Source organism: Bufo gargarizans, chromosome 5 (genome assembly GCF_014858855.1).
Source record: "Bufo gargarizans isolate SCDJY-AF-19 chromosome 5, ASM1485885v1, whole genome shotgun sequence".
Classification (NCBI taxonomy): Eukaryota; Metazoa; Chordata; class Amphibia; order Anura; family Bufonidae; genus Bufo; species Bufo gargarizans.
The window spans coordinates 417,549,558-417,569,771 of record NC_058084.1 but is presented as its reverse complement, the minus strand read 5'-3'; the positions used below and the strand labels follow the sequence as shown (position 1 = coordinate 417,569,771).

The 20,214-nt window shown below is 43.7% G+C and overlaps 1 protein-coding gene across 1 annotated transcript in view; it reads right to left on the bottom strand.

The window, feature by feature from the left end:
• The window catches only part of LOC122939485 (ubiquitin-protein ligase E3C-like), a 103,881-nt gene that overhangs the window by 32,500 nt on the left and 51,167 nt on the right, over positions 1 to 20,214 (bottom strand). The window contains 3 exon segments of the mRNA XM_044295554.1: positions 1,513 to 1,745; positions 3,291 to 3,448; positions 3,823 to 3,909. Of these exon segments, the coding sequence (XP_044151489.1) occupies positions 1,513 to 1,745; positions 3,291 to 3,448; positions 3,823 to 3,909 (478 nt within the window).

Sequence of the window (20,214 nt, the reverse complement as noted above, 5' to 3'; positions counted from 1 at the left end):
GGCTGTCAATCACTGATAGGACCTCCTCCTCATAGAGGGAAGGCTGCCACTCACTGATAGGACCTCCTCCTCATAGAGGGAAGGCTGCCACTCACTGATAGGACCTCCTCCTCATAGAGGGAAGGCTGTCAATGACTGATAGGACCTCCTCCTCCTAGAGGGAAGGCTGTCAATGACTGATAGGACCTCCTCCTCATAAAGGGAAGGCTGTCAATCACTGATAGGACCTCCTCCTCATAGAGGGAAGGCTGTCAATCACTGATAGGACCTCCTCCTCATAGAGGGAAGGCTGCCACTCACTGATAGGACCTCCTCCTCATAGAGGGAAGGCTGCCACTCACTGATAGGACCTCCTCCTCATAGAGGGAAGGCTGTCAATCACTGATAGGACCTCCTCCTCATAGAGGGAAGGCTGTCAATGACTGATAGGACCTCCTCCTCCTAGTGGGAAGGCTGTCAATGACTGATAGGACCTCCTCCTCATAGAGGGAAGGCTGTCAATGACTGATAGGACCTCCTCCTCATAGAGGGAAGGCTGTCAATCACTGATAGGACCACCTTGATTTCAAAGCCCAGAATAAGCAGGAATTTGAATTAATGAAATACAAGTTTTACTGAAGTTTCCCACAAAACCATATATCAATCTGCTCAGCTCCTCCTTCTCCTCTATCACATGGTGCCTTCAGCTGAGAAGCCATGTTCAACAAAGAAAACTTTCAATGAAGGATCTTCAAGCTGAAAGAAGACTCTGTAATACATGATCAGCACTCAGGGTCCAAATTCTAAATGTACAATGACACGTTGAATGCCTTTTCACATCCATGTACAGTATAGACTATGGAGGCGCTGCAAAGATAGACTTCAAAGTACAAAGCGCTCCGTGGTGTTTGCCATGTAAACATGTTTGTGGACCAACCAAAAAACATTTTGATAATTGAATTATGGATAAAAATGGAGAATAGATTATAAGGGAAGGTAACATAACATAAATTATACCACATAAGGAGTCGTCTGCTTTGGACAATCCCTCTTTAATAGAAGGCTGCCCTGAAGCTGATCAAAAGTTGTCCTGCTGCTCGACCGTCCAGCATCAGGTAGTAAAATGAAGAAGAACCCAGTAGAAAGCGCCCACCCCAGGGGAAGTAAAGCATTACACAGTTCCTACTGAAATCAATGGGCTGACCATGTACTGCACAGATGTGCCAAATACCCCAGAGCCACTGGCCTTTGGAGTTGCTCTTCTCTCTTGCTAATAGATGAGATTTCTTGAATGTGGGACCCTAACAAGTTATTTATAAAAGGGTTTTCTAAACCAGCTATCTCCATAAAAAACCAGGAGCACTAATGGAAACATATGATATATAAAAACGACATAACAGAATAACACAAAGAAAACCTTAGTCTGAACAGAGCCTAAACGCTTCACACAACCTATAATCTACCACAGCATGGACTAAGTGTGAAGAAAACAATGGTGAAATGGACGTGAAAAATAAAACCAGCATGAAATACCTTAAATAGCTGAATCCATCGTTTCTGCTCAGTTTGAATACGCTGCTGCATCTCCACATTCGTGGTGACACCAACACTTCGGAACGCTGCCATGTATTCTTCTCGCACCTCTGGTTTTGTCTCGGGGTACGCCAGCTTGATGATTCCTAAACAAGCATCTCTCAGACAGCGCGAGAGTACGACCAACTCTTCTAATGTGAAAGGCATCATTGAAGATTGTCTTGGGCCAACTACTGTTAGGAAAAAGAAAACTTTCAGGATTCGCTCTCACTTTGACAGACACAAAACGGAACAGATGGAACAAACTTCTATACTATCATTAAAGCCAGGAAAGTGGTGGAAAGCCAACCAGATCTTTACAGGGGTTGTCTCTGTCCATAAAACGATTATCCTCTAAACATTCTGGCACCTTCTGTGGTAAAGCAAAACAAAGAGCAGCTTATAAAATAGCTCCCACTCTAAGGGCGAGTTTTACCGATTGTTGGGCAGAATATTGGGGATAAACGTTCCTATGAATGTTCGCTCCCGATACTCCGCCTGTCTAAAGGTGCAGCCAGTCACCCGATGAACAAGAAAGTGAAACAGTTGTTCGCGCAGGCACCTAAATGATCATTTCTGGACAGCAGATCATGCTGTCTAACCAGCTCTCTGCTGCCCGATCTGGCCAAAAATCAGCCATGGCAAAAATATACCCAAATTGGACTGGTTTTTGCTGCTTACAACCTTTGCAATGTAAAGATTAAACGCAACAGGTAAACCCCACAGCATAATGTAAATGGACTGAAACCTGCTGGCATTTTAAAGGACAATATAGTTTGTGTACACGTGGATATAGATAGATATGACCAGGTACTTCCAGTTTCAAGTACTGTTTTTTAAAAAAGGGGTTATACAAAATTAGAAAAATATGTCTGCTTTCTTCCAGAACCAGCATCACACCTCCCCATGGCCTGTGTCTATCGTGGTAGTTTAGCGCAGTTTCGTTGAAGTAAATGGAGCAAAGCTGCAATACAACACACAACCTGAGGACAGAGGCGGCACTGTTTTGGAAGAAACTGTTTTCTAATACGATACAAACCTTGTTAGGGGTAGAGAAAACCAGACCGTTTGTAAAGTACCTATTAGACATGTAAGATAAGGAATCTGAGTGTTAGAAAATGTGGGCGTGGGGTAATAAGTTATGTCAATCATTGGTTATCTCCCCTGCACAATTCTTGATCCATCATCCAATGAGGCTATGTATGGTCAGACAGACTCAGAATGAGGTCACCATCTTATTGGACCGTCTTCATCAGTATAAGGGTCCATTCACACTCGCGTTTTGGCTTTCCATTTGTGAGATCCGTTCAGGGCTCTCAAAAACGGTCAAAAACGGATCAGTTTTGCCCTAATGCATTCTGAATAGAAAAGGATTCGCTCAGAATGCATCAGTGTGCCTCCGTTCAGTCTCCATTCTGCTCTGGAGGCGGACACCAAAAAGCTGCCTGCAGCACACAATGTAAGTCAATGGGGACGGATCCGTTTTCTCTGACACAATAGAAAACGGATCCGTCCTCCATTGACTTTCAATGGAGTTCAAGACAGATCCGTCATGGCTATAGAAGACATGATACAACCGGATTCGTTCATGACAGATGCATGCGGTTGTATTATGGTAACGGAAGCATTTTTGCAGCTCCATGACGGATCCAGCAAAAAACGCTAGTGTGAAAGTAGCCTAAATGGTGGCTTTCCCTGTACAAGGGCAAGAGATAAAATGCAAAAGTCAATTCTCTTACCTTCTATGGGGTCACCAAAGAATTCATTATCATGTATAGAAATCAGGGAATGACTAAAGAGGGAGCTAAAAAGATAAAACAGAGGGATGATCCGATTGGAGTCCTCTAACGACATGGGAGAGCCTCTGGATATCACCTGGAGGAGTGGCACCATTGACCTGGAATAACAAACCTCAAATCATTAGACATTCAGGAAGTGAAGAATCAGGCCTCGCAACCGTTTTTTTTACGGATAGGATGCGGACCCATTCATTTCAGTGGGGCCTCAAAAATGCAAACAACACACCGTGTGCTGTCTGCATCCGTATCTCCATGTCCATTTTTTGGGGACAAGAATAGGCATTTTGCCAATATGGGTCTGTGGAAATTATGGGATGCACAGGCACAGTATCTGTATTTTGCAGATCTGAGGTTTGCAGACCGCAAAATACATACGGTTGTGTGAATGCGGCCGAAACAAGGAAATTGATAACTTCTGCTGCTACAGAATGTATCTGAATAGACACACATTACAGTTGGTTCACATGCTTACCCTGTAATCATCTTAGTCGTCATCGAAGAGATTAAGTACCAAAGATGTCTTAAAAATCTTGCATTAAAAGCTAGACTGTACAGGAGCCTGAAAGGAGAAAAAGGAGTCCGTGAAAAGGGGCACTGGCCAACTAAAACCCTTTAGTCACTTCCGGCAGGACCCTACTATTGCTTCCAATGAAGGGCCTGAGCACTCTTAGCACACTGTGCAGGGAATGAAGCTCATACCCCCACAAATGAATTGTCATGCTGGGATTGTGGTCGAAGCCCTACTTTCATAGAACCATAGTTTCCATACCTTGCACTGATGAAGGCCAATAAGCCTGAAACCACCATGAGCAATTTGGAATAAATGGCTGTATCTGTGCTATACACCAGCAATCCTGGCAATCCACAAAAGGACAGAAAGGGAACATTTTCATATCTATACCCACTGTCCCAGAAGATGAATTTATTTGCTTGTCGTGTAGAAAGGAGACAGAAAGGACCATGTGAATTCTGTCTGTTCCAAAGTGATACCAATGCAACCATTTTTGTGCAGTGGCACCTGTAGTTGCCACCAGCTGGGTAGCCACATTTGGTCACCAGCTGAGGAGCATTGCTGTAGCCTATACTAAATACCTGTAGCACACCCACTAACATGTTTACTCTCTGACCTGTTAGAAAGGTACACGATGTAAACTGTAGTGAAAGTAATTTTCTTACCAGTGTCTGTATTTGTGAGTTATAACCTCCGTTCTGATCCTCGGCTGTGTCATGTGACCAACACTCAAACTCTCCAAATAACACAGCATCTTATGTGTGGACAGGAAGCCAGTTTATCTGTGTCTTCCTATGGGAGTCTCAATGTCCGTCTCATAGGAATGAATAGAGAAGTAACTGACTTCCTGTCATGTGTCAGTCAGAGATCAGTGTTGGTCACATGACACAGCTGAGAATCAGAAGTGAGGTTCTAACTGGTAAAAAGATTACCTTCACTTCTAACAAGTCAGAGAATAAAAAAATTTTTGTGGGAGTGCTTCTTTAGTATAAGAATATTTTGTTGTGGCTGCGTAAAGGGATGTTCTTCAGGATAGGTCTTCAACATCAGTTTGTTGAGGGGCAATCTGGCCAATCTAGTGAGTGACATATCCCCATAACGGTGTAGTGGCTGTGCCTGGCACTGCAGCTCAGACCCATTCCAATGAATAGTACCAGGCAGCAATATCAGGCAGTCACTACAAAATGTACAGAGCTCGGTCTGCTAAACAAGAAAGGGGATGTGTCAATTCCTACCAACAGGGGCGGACTGGGAACTTAAAGTGGCCCTGAAAAAAATGCTAAAAGTGGCCCTGTTTTGTAGTTGGGTCCAAATTGATGAAAGGCAGGGCCATCAATACCATATAGTGGCACATTATACCACCCCAACAGAGCCAAATACCACAGTCCAGCACAAAATACTGCCAGCAGCACAAAATACATACCCAAAACTTCCACTGGCCGGCCGTGAGAAGGGCCCAGGCAGCCCCCTGGACATCGGCCCACCTGGAAATTTCCCTGTAAAGTCTATGGCCAATCCGCCCCTGTCTACCCACATGATATTGCTCAGGATAGGCTACCAGTAGTGTAGCCTCGGAATCAAGGATGTATGTCAGGACTGCTGCTTGAAATCACAAATTGAAAGCCCATTACTTGAGGTTATAATAGGAACATGATTCTGCATTCAGCATTCTGCATGTAATAACAATCCTGGGGCATCTATTCTTATGGCTCTATGTAGTGCCATTCCTCTATTATTCCTACCAAACGTTTATGGATAAAATTGCCAGCAGTGTGCAGTAAAGGTCCATATGAGTGTTATAGCTTGGGGGTGCACAGTCTGACACTGGCAACACTGACTGGATGGTGTCATACTGTGCAGGGAGGGACATGTCCCCAACTGATGGCACCCTACTGGAGACTGCACGCAATTCATTCATAGACTTCTAGCTGGAATATTAGAGGAATGGGACAACAGAGATATGAAAAACTCCTACAAAATTGTTATTACATAGGGAATGCAAGCAGTTTCTAAGATTTGTCTGGAGAGGTGACAGATTCAGAGAAGTAGGAAAAAGGTTATAGAATTGGACAGTAACAATGGAAACGAAAACTATCAAGTCACTGGTTGTTTCCTTGGATTACGGATATATGTGTTGTGATGTAGTAATATCTGATGCATCAGTAGTTATCCGAGTATTACTCTGGAGAATTTTACCGCAGTTATCCATTCATGAAATATTTTTTAGACCTTTTTTACACATTGTTTATTCTCCTTTGCTGAAGTGTATTAGTAAAATATGAATGAGAGGGCAATCTCACAGATGGGTTTGCCAAAGGAGACCTTCCAATACAATGGGAGACTCTGAAATGGCTGGGCGACCTCCAAGGCCTTCTATTCTCACCAATGGCATTACTCCTCAGGGGCCCAGGCAACAACTATCAAGCATGCACAATTACAGAATGCCTCGGGTTAAAGTGGGATAGAGAAACATTGGGGGCCATAAAACAAGCCATTTCCTCTACCGCTGGACCATGGAGCATTTTATCACAGTCAGACAAGGAAGAGCAGTTAGATGTACAATGGGATTTTTACTCCGTTTGAAAGATTTCATTTTATTCTATTTTGGAGCAAAGTGAAGTCTCAGCAACAGCTATGAATAGTGAAATAAAATACATGACATAACTGAAATACATAAAGAGCTTCTGCTATAAGGGTCCATCACACCTTGTATGGTGGACTTTCTGGATGTGCGTTGCTTACTGTTCACAATTAAAATGGGTGGTCTCCTGAATCAGTTGATCTCAGCTAGACTGCCATCCCTAATCTATGTCTGCCCATACGTGTGTCGTGCAGATGGCGCTTGGTACTGCATTGGCAGGCTGGGTCCAACTTACAGAGGGGTTCTGAGCAGGGGACCCCATCTACAACATCCATATGCCTTAACAGTGCAAATGAACAGGCATGGTCTTTGTGAAATTCCATTTAGACTTCGAGGGGTTGCCCAGGTAATAAAAAATCTTGTACAATCCCCTTAATTGGCTAAGATAAAAAATGATGTTATACTCACCTTTCTCCTGCACCACCGGTCTGGTGACATCCAGGTACATGACTGCTGCAGCCAATCACTGTCCTTAGCGGTCTACTGGCAATTAGCGATTCATCCTTCTGTTATCAATTCCCTTTGCAACATGCTGGAAAGTGTGATATTGACAGCTAAGGATCTTAAAGGGGTTATCCAACCTCTATAATGCCCCCCAAAATGCACATGTTGTGATAGGCGCAACGGGGAGATGCAGCGGCGGCCATGCGAGCATCAGGAGAGAAGTAGGTGCCAGAAAGATGCCTGGGCATTTTGGGCGACATTATAGGTGTTGGATAACCCCTTTAAGGGTGCGTTCATGTAACCATATTTTCAGTCTACGTCTGATCAACATTTTTTTTTCGTATCGCAAGCGGACTCGTTCATTTCTATTGCTCTGCAAAAATGCAGACAGCGCACTGTCCACATCTGCGTAGCCAAGCCACAAATTATAGAACGCATCCTATTCTTGTCCGTTTTTTTTCCTGTGAAGAATAGGCATTTTTTCAATGGGGCCGGCGAAAAGTGCAGGATGCACACAGACCGCAATCGTATTTTGCAAATCCGCAATTTGCTGATGGCAGAATGGATAGTTGTGTAAATGCACCCTAATACTGCCCAGTGGTCAGTGCAAACATATCCCAGTACATATAGTAAAAAAAAACATAGGAAAAAATAAAATTATATATATATATATATATATATATATATATATATATATATATATATATATATATATATATATATATATATATATATATATATATGGACTATGCACATGCCGAAGTGGTCACTAGTACTGTTCCAGCTAAACGTGCTGCTAATGCATGTATGAGCCATGTTGGACATGTATATACTTCTGTTGGGGCTCATGCATTCGAGCGTTGTACCGAGACCTAATTCATAGACTTCTACAGGGCTCTACTGTACCTTTACACGTCTCCGGTTTCACATGAAGATTCAACCTGAATCCAAAAGGAAAAATAAAATCATGGCATGCTCCACCGGATGCCATATCACAGAGCTATTCTTTACTAGAAGGACTGAGCGAAGTTTCACGTTTGTCTAAAGCCAGTAAAAGGAAGTGTGAAATTCCTTCTGTGCTATGATTAAATGACTCATTAAGAGTTTATTTAGGAGAACCCCCCATAAAACGTAATTAGCTTAAAGCCAGATCCTCCTCCGCATGCCTCGGCCATAAACAGGCCCCACATCCCATTACAATCATTTAAGATAATGAATTGAACACAATAGGTTGACAAGAAGGCGTCACAATATTGTCACCTCTACCAAGCTAGGAGATGTCACTGGCAGAACATGACGGCCGATGCCATCAAAGCTGGTCGCCCAGCAATAAATGAGCACTGCCCTGGTCAATACAATGCGTGCTCTTCATTGCTGATAGTGTTTCGCTGATAAACAGCACAGATAAAACAAAAAAAAATTATACTACAATGGCGGAGGTGTTGGAGAAGACAATCAAAGGGCCATTGCAAAGTATACATCTGAAATTGGTTTACTCTTCCATCCTGTGAAAGGAAGGTCACCCAACGCAGTGTTGACACATGAAAGCTGGGAATGGGAATGCAGGGCCGTCACATAAAGTCCTGCGTGGTATGTTCAACATCACACCTGGGTGTTAGGAATCCCAGCGTATTTAACGGATTAGTACGGGATAAAGGCCAAGCATTAGCGGTGTTAGACAAAAGTCAACAAGTCATCCAGTAAAAGACCAAAAACCAAGCTGCACCAAGGACATTTGCAGGTACCAGGCCTCAGTAATGGCACATTAGCAGCTATTACGCATTGAAAATCACTATGTACCAGTTGATTATTTGTGCATATACTTTTTGCAGGTATTCACTTGCTCAAGTGCCCCACACCTGCCATTTAGATAGCCAACCCAGCTACCCCATGGGAACTGGCATGACATTAGAAACCCACACAGAGCGCCAACCACCAGGGGCAGGAGTTTGATATGGTTGACAATCCGTGGCAGCAAGTGAGTCTAGGGGTGGTACTCATTGCCCACTTGACCTGGACTTTTTATGTACTTATCCTACTGCTCATTGTGAAAGAATATTTAAAGGGACACTTCCATTTAAAAAAAAACACATCACATATGAACAATCTTGTTGTGACTACTATTTGTACAAATTTTTTTTAATTTAAATTTAAAAAACATGCTGCTTGGGAACATGTCACTGCTGAGGCCACTGAATGGCTGCAGAGGAGCACGCGGCTACAGACGGGACCGGCATACAATAGATAGATGCAATTTTTATTTTTGTCTTATGTATACACTTTCCTGGCCTTCACTAAAATTGTGGTCGGACAACCCCTTTAACTCTGTCAGATCATCACTCTTGTCAGAGAGAGTGGAAGTGACTGAATTGGAGCATCAACACATTACACTAAAAAATGCAATGCTTTTTTGTGGTTTTCTTTATCTAGAGGACATTACAGCTGTCATGCTGGCATCTCAATTTCATACCTACTATTAGGACTCGTTCACACGTGTGAAGCCCGTGCTGAGGACCGCAAATTGCGGTGCCTAATGCACGGGCACCGTCCGTGGGGCAGGTGCATGGGGATCGCAGACCCATTCACTTGAATGGGTCCGCAATCCTTCCGTCCGCAAAAATATAGAGAAAGCTCCATCTCTTTTCCAGTGTAGGAAGCACGGAACGGAACCCCAGAAAGCACTCCGTTGTGCTTACGTAGTGTTCAATTCCGTTCTGCACCTCCGGATTTGCGGACCCATTGAAATGGGTCCGCATCCGTGATGCGGAATGGCCACGGAACTGTGCCTGTGTATTGTGGTTCCGCAAATGCGGTCCGCAATACAGCAACGGGCATCACATGTTCGTGTGAACGAGCCCTTAAAATGAGGATTACCCTTTAGATAACATCTTCCTCTCCCAGCAGCAGTAAACTGAAAAGCAGTGTTCTTTTATAAGAAAAAAGCGCAAATTCCTATAAAGCTGATAATTATGCCATACTAACGGTGCTCCACATATGGACTGCATTATGGAATTTACACCCCTCTCTATTTTTACATACAGTATCTCACAATAGTGAGTACACCCCTCACAGTTTTGTCAATATTTTATTATATCTTTTTATGGGACAACACAGAAGATCAGACACTTAGATACAATGTACAGTAGTCAGTGTGCGGCTTGTATAACAGTGTAAATTTGGTGAGCTCTCAAAATAACAACACGCAGCCATTAATGTCTAAACCACTGGCAAAAAAAAAGTGAGTACACCCCTAAGTGAAAATGGCCAAATTGTGCCCAATTAGCCATTTTCCCTCCCCAATGTAATGTGACTCATTAGTGTTACAAGGTCTCAGGTGTGACTGGGGAGCAGGTGTATTAAATAGGTGTTATCGCTCTCTCACAATCTCTCATACTGGTCACTGGAAGTTCAACATGGCACCTTATGGCAAAGAACTTTATGAGGATCTGATTAAAAGAAATGTTGCTCTACATAAAGATGGTCTAAGCTTTAAGAAGATTTCCAACACCCTGAAACTGAGCTGCAGAACGTTGGCTAAGACCATACAGCAGTTTAACAAGACAAGTTCCATTCAGAACAGGCCTCGCCATGGTCGACCAAAGAAGTTGAGTGCACATGCTCAACGTCATATCCAGAGGTCATCTTAAACTCAAAAAGACGTATGAGTGCTGCCAGCATTGCTGCAGAGGTTAAAGGGGTGGGGGGTCAGCCTGTCAGTGCTCAGACCATATGCCACACACTGCATCAAATTGGTCTGCATTGTTTAGTCTCAGAAGGAAGCCTCTTCTAAAGATGATGCACAAGAAGCCCGCAAACAGTTTGCTTAATACAAGCAGACTAAGGGCATGGATTACTGGAACCATGTCCTGTGGTCTGATGAGACCAAGATAAACCTATTTTGTTCAGATGGTGTCAAGCGTGTGTGGCGGCAACCCGGTGAGGAGTACAAAGACAAGTGTGTCCTGTCTACAGCCAAGCATGGTGATGGGAGTGTCATGGTTCGGGACTACATGAGTGCTGCCAGCTGTGGGGAGCTACAGTTCATTGAGGGAACCATAAATGCCAACATGTACTGTGACATACTGAAGCAGAACATGATCCCCTCCCTTCGGAAACTGGGCCGCAGGGAAGTATTCCAACATGATAATGACCCCAAACACACCTCCAAGACAACCTCCGCTTTGTTAAAGAAACTGAGGGTAGGTGCTGGACTGGCCAATGACATCTACAGAAATAAACCCTATTGAGCACCTGTGCGGCATCCTCAAACGGAATGTGGAGGAGCGTAAGGTCTCCGTCATGTTGGAGTGGAAGAGGATTCCAGTGGCAACTTGTGAAGCTCTAGTAAACTCTATGCCCAAGAGCGTTAAGGCAGTGCAGGAAAATAATGGTGGCCACACAAAATATTGACACTTCGGGCACAATTTGCCCATTTTCACTTAGGGTTGTACTCACTTTTGTTGCCAGTGGTTTAGAGATTAATGGCTTGTGTTGAGTTATTTTGAGGGCACACCAAATTTACACTGTTCTACAAGCTGTACACTGACTACTTTACATTGTATCAGTGTCATATCTTCAGTGTTGTCCCATGAAAAGATATAATAAAATATTTACAATAATGTGAGGGGTGTACTCACTTTTGTGAGATACTGTATGCTTTTACATGGTTTATGTTCTTGTTTGAAGGGGTGAACATGTACTTTATCACTCTATGGGCACTAGGGGTCAGATGTCCCTAGGTTTCATGAAATATCACTGAGGCTTCCTGTATACACAGGAAATATAGAGACCATTTCCGATCGTTTTCTGCTTTTTGATGGGAAACTGAAGACGACTTTAACACAGTAAAAGCCTTTTCGTGCTTGGTTGCCTCTCTACCAGTGGACTATATCTGGACTATCAGTGATCTCCTAAATGCCCCGTTATATGTAGACAGAAATACAAAGGAAACTCATGAGCAGCTATTTGACGGATCAGTGGTAGAAAGCCTCTGAATGAAAACTTGCCTCTCAATAAAGCCACAAATTAATAGAGCCGCTAAGTAGACTTAGTCTTGTAATGCACTTTAAAGATTAGTGGAATCAATAGTGCAGACCTGACATGCCCTGGGGAGCCACAACAAATATTGGTTGTTTGTAGCATTGGAAAAACCAAGGTTAAATTGACTTCTAAAGTGAATCAAACCGTAAATCTTGGTGTTACTTGTAATACAGGAGAAGTTTTTCAAAGTAACATTTGCCTATAAAGCACAATTATCGGCATGGTCAGGTTCAGGAGGCGACCTGCAACATGAGATGTTCCGGCATCCAAAAAAAAGAAGAAAAAAAGATCAATAATAGAATAAGTAGAAATAAATGAGCTGAAAGCTACAACAATTAATTAACCAAAAACATTTTAACATAGCAAATTGTGACAAATAACCTTGACACATCACAAAAATCCTATTGATTTGGAATCTATTAAACGGCGATGAGGACGACTGAGCACTTAAGACCTTAACGGGCCTGGAAAGTGTGCAGAGCTGATCACACAGGCTCTCGTAGTTGCTCTTGTAGTTGCTGCAGTTTTATAGGGGAAACAGGGAAGGAATAATCCCGATGAGAAGATAAAGTATGGAGAGTTATATTGCATTTGTGATTCTTTTTGCATTTCTGTTTCCCTAAAAAAAAAAAATTGTAAAAAGATAGGAGCCATGCCAGAGGCCACTGTGAGCCATGCAAAAATCGAATTAAAACAAAACCTACCATCTTTCTATAAAGCGGACCCTAGAGTACGTCAGGGTTACGCTTCTCATTGTGGAGACCGCCAAGTTGACATATGTAAAAGAGCTAATATCCAGGAAGACAAAAGCTGCCTCTCAAGTGCCATCTACTGGATGGCTACCGTAAACCTTATATTAGACGGGCAGATAATTGTTCTCGCTAACAAGTGTTTGTAGTAACACTCGTTAGCAATGATCTGGCAGTGTAATACTGCCGCCTATTAGGAGGAGTTCACATCACCGTTTAGCTTTCTGTTCTTCTGATCCGTCAGAAGAAGAAGAGAGAGAGAAAAAAAAATAACGGATTCTGTTGCATCAGTTGTCATTCGTTTGAGCCTTTTCCGTCTGAGATCAGTTTTTTAGACGACGGGGGGGGATCCCGTTTTTTTTTTTTTTTCTCTCTCTCTCTCTTCTGATGGATCAGAAGAACAGAAAGCTAAATGGTGATGTGAACTCAGCCTTACACGATGAATAAGCAGGTTTAAAAATCAGTGTTTGCCGGAGGCAGATCGTACTGTCTAATCACGATCTGCTGCTGGCAAACAATGATTCAGTATGGGTACAAGTGATGGCATGAACGATCGCTCCTCCCCATACTAAGGATGAGATCGCTGCATGTAAATGTACCAGTCTCCTCTGCTGACGAGCAAGCGATTTCCGGGAAGGAAAGCTTCCTTCCTGACAATCGCCTACATTAGGGATGCTCAACCTGCTGCCCTCCAGCTATTGCAAAACTACAATTGCCAGCCTACAGCTATTAGGGTATGCTGGGAGTTGTAGTTTTGCAACAGCTGGAGGGCCGCAGGTTGAGCATCCCTGGCCTAGATTATCTGCAGGTCTAATATAAGCTTGACGAGCTTATTTACATTACCTTTTACATCAGGCTATATTACACTGCCTGATGTATGGACAGTGCGAGTGCCGATGGATGAGAAAACATCAATGCGAGCTCGTTTGTATCGGACTGATTACAGAGGAGGAGGCAAACTGAATAAGGGAGACAATTTGTTCTAGGGATTTTCATTCATTCAAATCTAGGGATATGCTGCCAATAAGTGGGTATCTTGCATCCTGATGAAAGATGCCCACCATCTGATGAACAAGCATTTGCTTGTTCATCGGGTGATTGGCTGCTCAATTATATGAGCCAATTATGGCGAATGAGTGTTCGTATGAATGCTAATCTCTAATAATTGGCCCAAAAATCGGTCAGTCCAATAGGGTCTTCTTAGGACTACTAGCCATCCACTAGGTTGCACTAGAGAGCAGGCTTTTGTCCTCCTTAATAAGGGCTCATGCACACAAATGTGTGCCGCCCGTGCCGTGCATAGGGTCGTGCAAATTGTGGTCCCCAATGCATGGACACCGTCCGTGTGGCCTGCGCTGATGGATGCAGACCCATTCAACTTGAATTGGTTAGTGATCCGTCCGCACGGCAAAAAGCAAAGAGCATGTTCTATTTATTTTCGGTGTGGAGGCATGGACTGAAATGCTACGGAATCACGCCGTAGTGCTTCCATGGCTTTCCGCTCTCTGCCTCTGCTCCTTCCGGATTGCAGACCCATTAAAGTAAATGGGTCTGCATCCGTGGTATGGAGCGCACGCGGCAGGTGTCCGTATACTGCGGGCCCACTATTTGCGGGCTGCAATAGGGATACGTGAGGCACACGTTCATGTGCATGAGCCCTAAGAATGTATTTACATAAGGCAAGCCATGAACACTAGATAAATATCAGCCGAACCTGCCAATTAATCAGAAACAGCCAACCATGTAATGTGTAGGGTAATGTCCCAACTCCCCTAGCAGCAGATGGTTGGGCATGTTGGATTTCACATGGAGGAAAGGCCCCTTTACAACAGGCCAATGATCGGGGAAATTATCGGGAAGCAGCACTCCTAGGAAAATTCTTTCACAATAACGGCTTTTGTGTAAAGTTGCAGCTGATCACCCAATGAATGAACAATCTGACGCGGACACCAAAATCATCATTCCTGGGCAGCAGACTGTTCCGTAAACCTCCCAGAAACAATAATTCCCACTGCTACGCTCACTCGTCCCCATAGGGAGAAGATGATTGCTACATGTAAATGCAGCTCTCACCTCCTCTGATAAGCAGGCAATTATCAGGAACAAACCGTTCGTTCTCGATAATTGCCTGCTGTGTCGGCACGTGTAAAGGGGCCAGTCTGTCTTTGGAGTGTGGGAGGAAACCCACACAAACACGGGGAGAACATACAGACTCCATGCAGATGTTGTCCTTGGTCGGATTTGAACCTAGGACCCCAGCGCAGCAAGGCATTTACAGCTTAAGTTTGATATAGCAAAATTCTATTCTGAGCCCCCAATAAGGATAGGGATTGAAATGAATGGTGACCACATTTATCTTCTGAATATGGTTTTGCTATATAAGCAACAGGAAATATTACCAAGAGCTAGAAGGGAGAGATTGGTTCCTCTGGGCATTATATTTCAATTTAAGTAAACGGAAATGCAGACAACAAAGCAGGCAAATCTATGAAATAGCTGGGGTGGGTGGGTTAGCTGGATGGTTGTACCTACCTCATGGATGCCCACCATGGTCAGCTTTACACAGGAGTCAATAGCAAAATCAGAAAAGGAGACTTTAAAAGGTTATTTCAACTGCAGACATTTATGGCATATGCGGCAAAGGTTAAATAGGTGGGACTCCGATCATTGCCATTGTGCGGCAGAAGCACAGTATAGTCTATGGAAACAGCCAAGCTGGGAACAGATCCAGCAATGAGGAGGAGAATAAATCTGTCAATTGCACTTCTTTTACCTCTCTTAAAAAATGTCAGGTATGAACTTGGTCTTTTGGTTTTTGTGCACGAGCTGAGCACGCTCTACACGACAAATAAATGATTTCCGTATAAAATGGCAGCACCGCAATCGTTTTAGTATTAGCTATTTTTACAGTTTTTTACTTTTATGGACCTGCTGCTATCCATGTTACACAGTATTTTAGGAGTATAACCATATGACGTTTATAGGGAAAGCAATCAATGACATTATATTTGGCACTCTGTGGTTTAAAAGATTTTATCAATATTAAGACTTTTCATTAAATATAATGATCTGCATTACTGTTCATTTGGACGGGGTTCCAGCAAATTCACAGAGCAATTAGAAGAAGAAATAGCTGGCTACTCGCGGGTTCTCCCTCCGCTTGATAAAAAAAATACACCCCATAGGTTTTCAAATTTTGGAACTAAGGAAGTCTAATGGCTAGACCATTACTTATGTTAAATACACAACAAATACAATGTATATCGATAGTAATAAGTGAGTTTCAAGGGGTCCTCCGAGACTCCTGCATGTTAGGTCGTCAATATCTGATTGGTGGTTGTCCAACACCCCGCTAATCAGCTGTTTGAAGAGGCCATGGGGCTCTGGTGAGCACTGCGGCCGTACACGGTATAGTGGCTTGGTATAGCAGTTGAGACTGAGCTGCACCGAGGCCATGTGACCAATAACTGTGATGTCTCTGGTAGTGTGGAGCAAACTTGTTTTCTAAGTTCGGCGTACAAGGTTCGGGTTTGGGTTACCTAAGAATTCTGTTATGGATTCCGCTACCATGGACCATAAGTTATGGTCCTTGGTAGCGGAATCCATAACGGAGTTCTTCTTAGATAACCTGAACCATGTACTCCGAACTTGAAATACAAGTTCGCTCATCCCTAGTCTCTGGCCTAGGAAGAGGCTGCAGGAGTCATATACTGCTGAGCTATCCTGAGGATAGGCCATCAACATTAAACTTCTGGACAACCCCTTTTATTATAATTATTATTATACCCTACACTTGGGAAATCTCCTGCTGCATTTGATGCCGTCTTTTACAAGTAGTTACCACACGGTCCAAGGTCCAGATAGAACAACTTGTGATTGGATCCAAAACTGGTTAAAATACTGAACTCAAAGAGAAGTCATGAATGGCTCATACTCAAACTGGACTTATGCTCCGAGTGGTGTACCTCAGGGGGCCTGTACTGGTGGCCATTTTATATAGTATAACTTACAGTATATCAACTTGCCATATGAGCAGCAAAATGGCAGAGGTTTAATGTTGATAAGTATGAGATTATACATTTTGGGAGGAAAGATGAACATGCTATATACACCCTGAATGCAGAAAGAGTTAATGGTAAATAAACTAAATGGAGCTTTCAATGGCAGTCTACTGCAACAAAAGGAAGTACTGTCCTGTATTAGAAAAGGAGCGGCCTCTAGAACAGTAGGTGTTTGAGTTATTTTTTATAAAGTAATGGTACAATAACTGCAGTCCGGTCCTTAAAGGGTTTCGGTCATCTGAAAATGTGCTAATGTCAGCTGAACATAACCATATTAGTGCCATCTCACTGTGTGCTGCCATTATTGAGAAAAACAAAAAACTTTTATAATATGCTAATTAGCCTCTAGGAGCAGGGCGGGGGTGCGTTGCTCCTGCTCCTAGAGGCTCCGTTCTCCCACTTCTGGCCACGTCCTGCTACACTAGATTGACAGGGCCAGGCAGCACTGCTCTCCTCCCGCCGGCCGTGTCTACTAAGAAAATCTCGTCCCTGCGCCGTCCTGTTCAGTATTAGGCGCAGGCACAGTGAGGGAAGGACGCTCGGTGGTAGCTGGCTTCCTCAGTGCGCCTGCGCTGAATGCGTCACAGTGAGGAAGCCGGCTTAAAAAAAAAAAAAAAAGATAGAGAGCTGGAGAGAGTAAAGGCCCCCATACACATTAGTATATTGTCAGCCGTATGAATAAGTCGGCATCCGATCCACAATTTTGTGGGACCGGTGTGGACCCATTCATTTCCACGGGGCCACAAAAGTGTGCTGTCCGCATCCAGATAGAACATGTCCTATTGCGCACAAAAATAAGCATTTTCTATTATGGTTGCAGCCATGTGCGGTCTGCAAATTGCAGAACGCACATGGCCGGTATCCGTGTTTTGCGGATCAGTCTGAAAGGGCCCTTGTAAGGAGAGATAGCTGTGGGCCAAACTGACAGCTACTGAATGTGTATGCCCAGCTTTAGAAGAAGGGCAACCAAGTCAATGTGAGGTATGTAACATCTCAGTTATGAAGATAGATTATCAAAATTACATGTGTGGCTTTTGCCCTCCTCTGGCTCTTATCTGGAATTTCTAAGTACAAAAGGGGTAAATGATGGAACCAGTGCATAAACAAACCGGTTTGACTTTGGGCTAAACCTAAGGAGTCCCATGGTATTCACCCTTTAACCCCTATACAGGGATCTGGACTTAGCAGCCTGGTGGCTCCCCTGCAGCAATCTCTTGGAGTAGTCCTAGTGTGGTTGACAGCTGACCCACAGAGGTTAGAGACCCCACTGCAAAACACTATGGAATCAGGCAAAGCTAGTAGTCAGTAACAGGCCAAGGGCAGACAGAGATCATGCAAATCCGTGAAACAGAACTGAGGTCAGGGCCAACAGTATAGAGTCAGTACAGTACATCAGGCAGTGGCAGGTCAGACCCAAGAAACAGGCAGAGATTGGTACAAAGACAACAAAACAGCATTTTTGCAAGGAACTAGTAAGCTAGGACCTTATAGTTCAGGTACCTTCCTACTAGCGAAGGTGCCTAAAATATCCACAGATCGCCAGCCATTAGCTGGTGATGATTAGGGCGTGCACTGGCCCTTTAGGCGCTATATGGGCACTGTGGGAGGGACCTTGTAGACCAGCAGGCTGCAGTCTGTGAAGGGAGACAGCTGCGCCGGCGAAACTGGTGGTGTGAGGATCAACCAGATGGTGCGACCCTGCCCAAAGTGAATCTGAATCCTTAGCTGAATAAAAATAAAATAATTATTTCTCATGATTTCAAGCATGGATTTTCAAAAGAAGTGTAAAAGGTACGTTTCTAATTCTTGCACGTCCCCTTAAAGGCGATATACTCACATTGGAAGAGATTTGGAGCTGACAGACTCCCTATTGTGATTTAAGCTAACTATGCATAAGGGCAAAGGATGGTAAAATGATCACAGATTGTACATCCTGCTTTAATGGCAACAGCCCAAAAGAAAGGCTAATGGCCGTAATCTTAAGGATGACAGCTTCCCTGACATTTTACTTCCTGACAGCAATAAACATCAGTGGGCCACGACAACCTCTGATGAGATGGCAGCAGCGCTACTGAAACGGATTCACATCACTGCCTTACAAAGAAAAAAACCCTCCTGAAGTTGAGTTTTATGGTCTCCTAACATGCCGAGGCATCCCGTGTAATCACTCCATATGTCTTCTAAAGTATCAATAGTCTGGTTTCTTCAACTTGGTCCTCCAAGTGAAAACTGCAGGAGGAAAAATGCATGTTTTCTGTTCACTTTTGCTGCAACTTCTCAACCACTGACAATGAATCAAAATGGATTAATGGAATAAGAGATTACATTGATTTGTACAGACAAATCATCACAACTTATCAGATTTACATAAATCAGAAATGCTGCTGCCCTTTGTTCTTTCGGTGGGTTCCCCTATATCCGGCCGCCCACTGTAGTTTCCCTCCATCACAGTACAGCAACTATGAAGGAAGACTGATGCCAGCACTGATCCCATCGTCCAGATGTCTCCTAGCGCTGGAGGAAAAAAAACTTGGCATGGTGCATTTTTCTGGGACCAATCCACTAAAGTCCATATACATCAGTCATGTCTGGCTCCGTATACAGCAACTGATGCATGTGCACCCAACCATAGAAAATACCTGATGAAATGCAATCGGTGTGTGGTTATAGACCTGGCATTGACAGCTCACATATCACTGACTTGCATTTACTTTTCCAAAACCCGACCTCAGATCCATTGTCAGCAGAAACAGCGAACTCTGAAATCAGCTATTGATTGGCCTCCAGGCAATCATATACACTCCACAAATCGAAAGCGCAGCGGCTTTCTTCATTGATTCATTCTGTAAAGCTCCTAAAAGTAAATACAACACCTAAAAGTGATTGCGCAGGTTATTACTGCTACACAGAATGTGCCACTTACAGCCCAAGAAAGAAGAAGTTTGAGTTTCATTTCAAAATTTCACATTTCCTGCAGGACCAATTCTGCAATAATTGAATATGAATGACGCAATTAAATGGGCTTTCCTACAGAAAAAAAACGTATTCCCTATCGACAGGATAGAGGAGAAGGGTCTGATTGGCAGGGCTCCGACCACTGGGGCGCTTGCCACTCACAAGAACGAGGGTCTTGCGTTTCCCCGATTGAATGGAGCAGCAGTTGTGCATGTCCGCGGCCACTACATTCAACTCTACGGGCCTGGCGGAGATAGCCAGGTACAGCGCCGAGTATGCAACACTATATGGACTCTACTTTCATAAAACAATCACACATGGTTTTAGGCCATATTAGTATTTGCAAACTTGCACATTTTGGCCAAAATATCAGCTGATGCCTCATGTCAATCATTTCTGCAGGATGCACTGGGGTCCTTTGCGGTGTGTACTTGGACAGTGCTGGACTGATAAGGCAGCACTG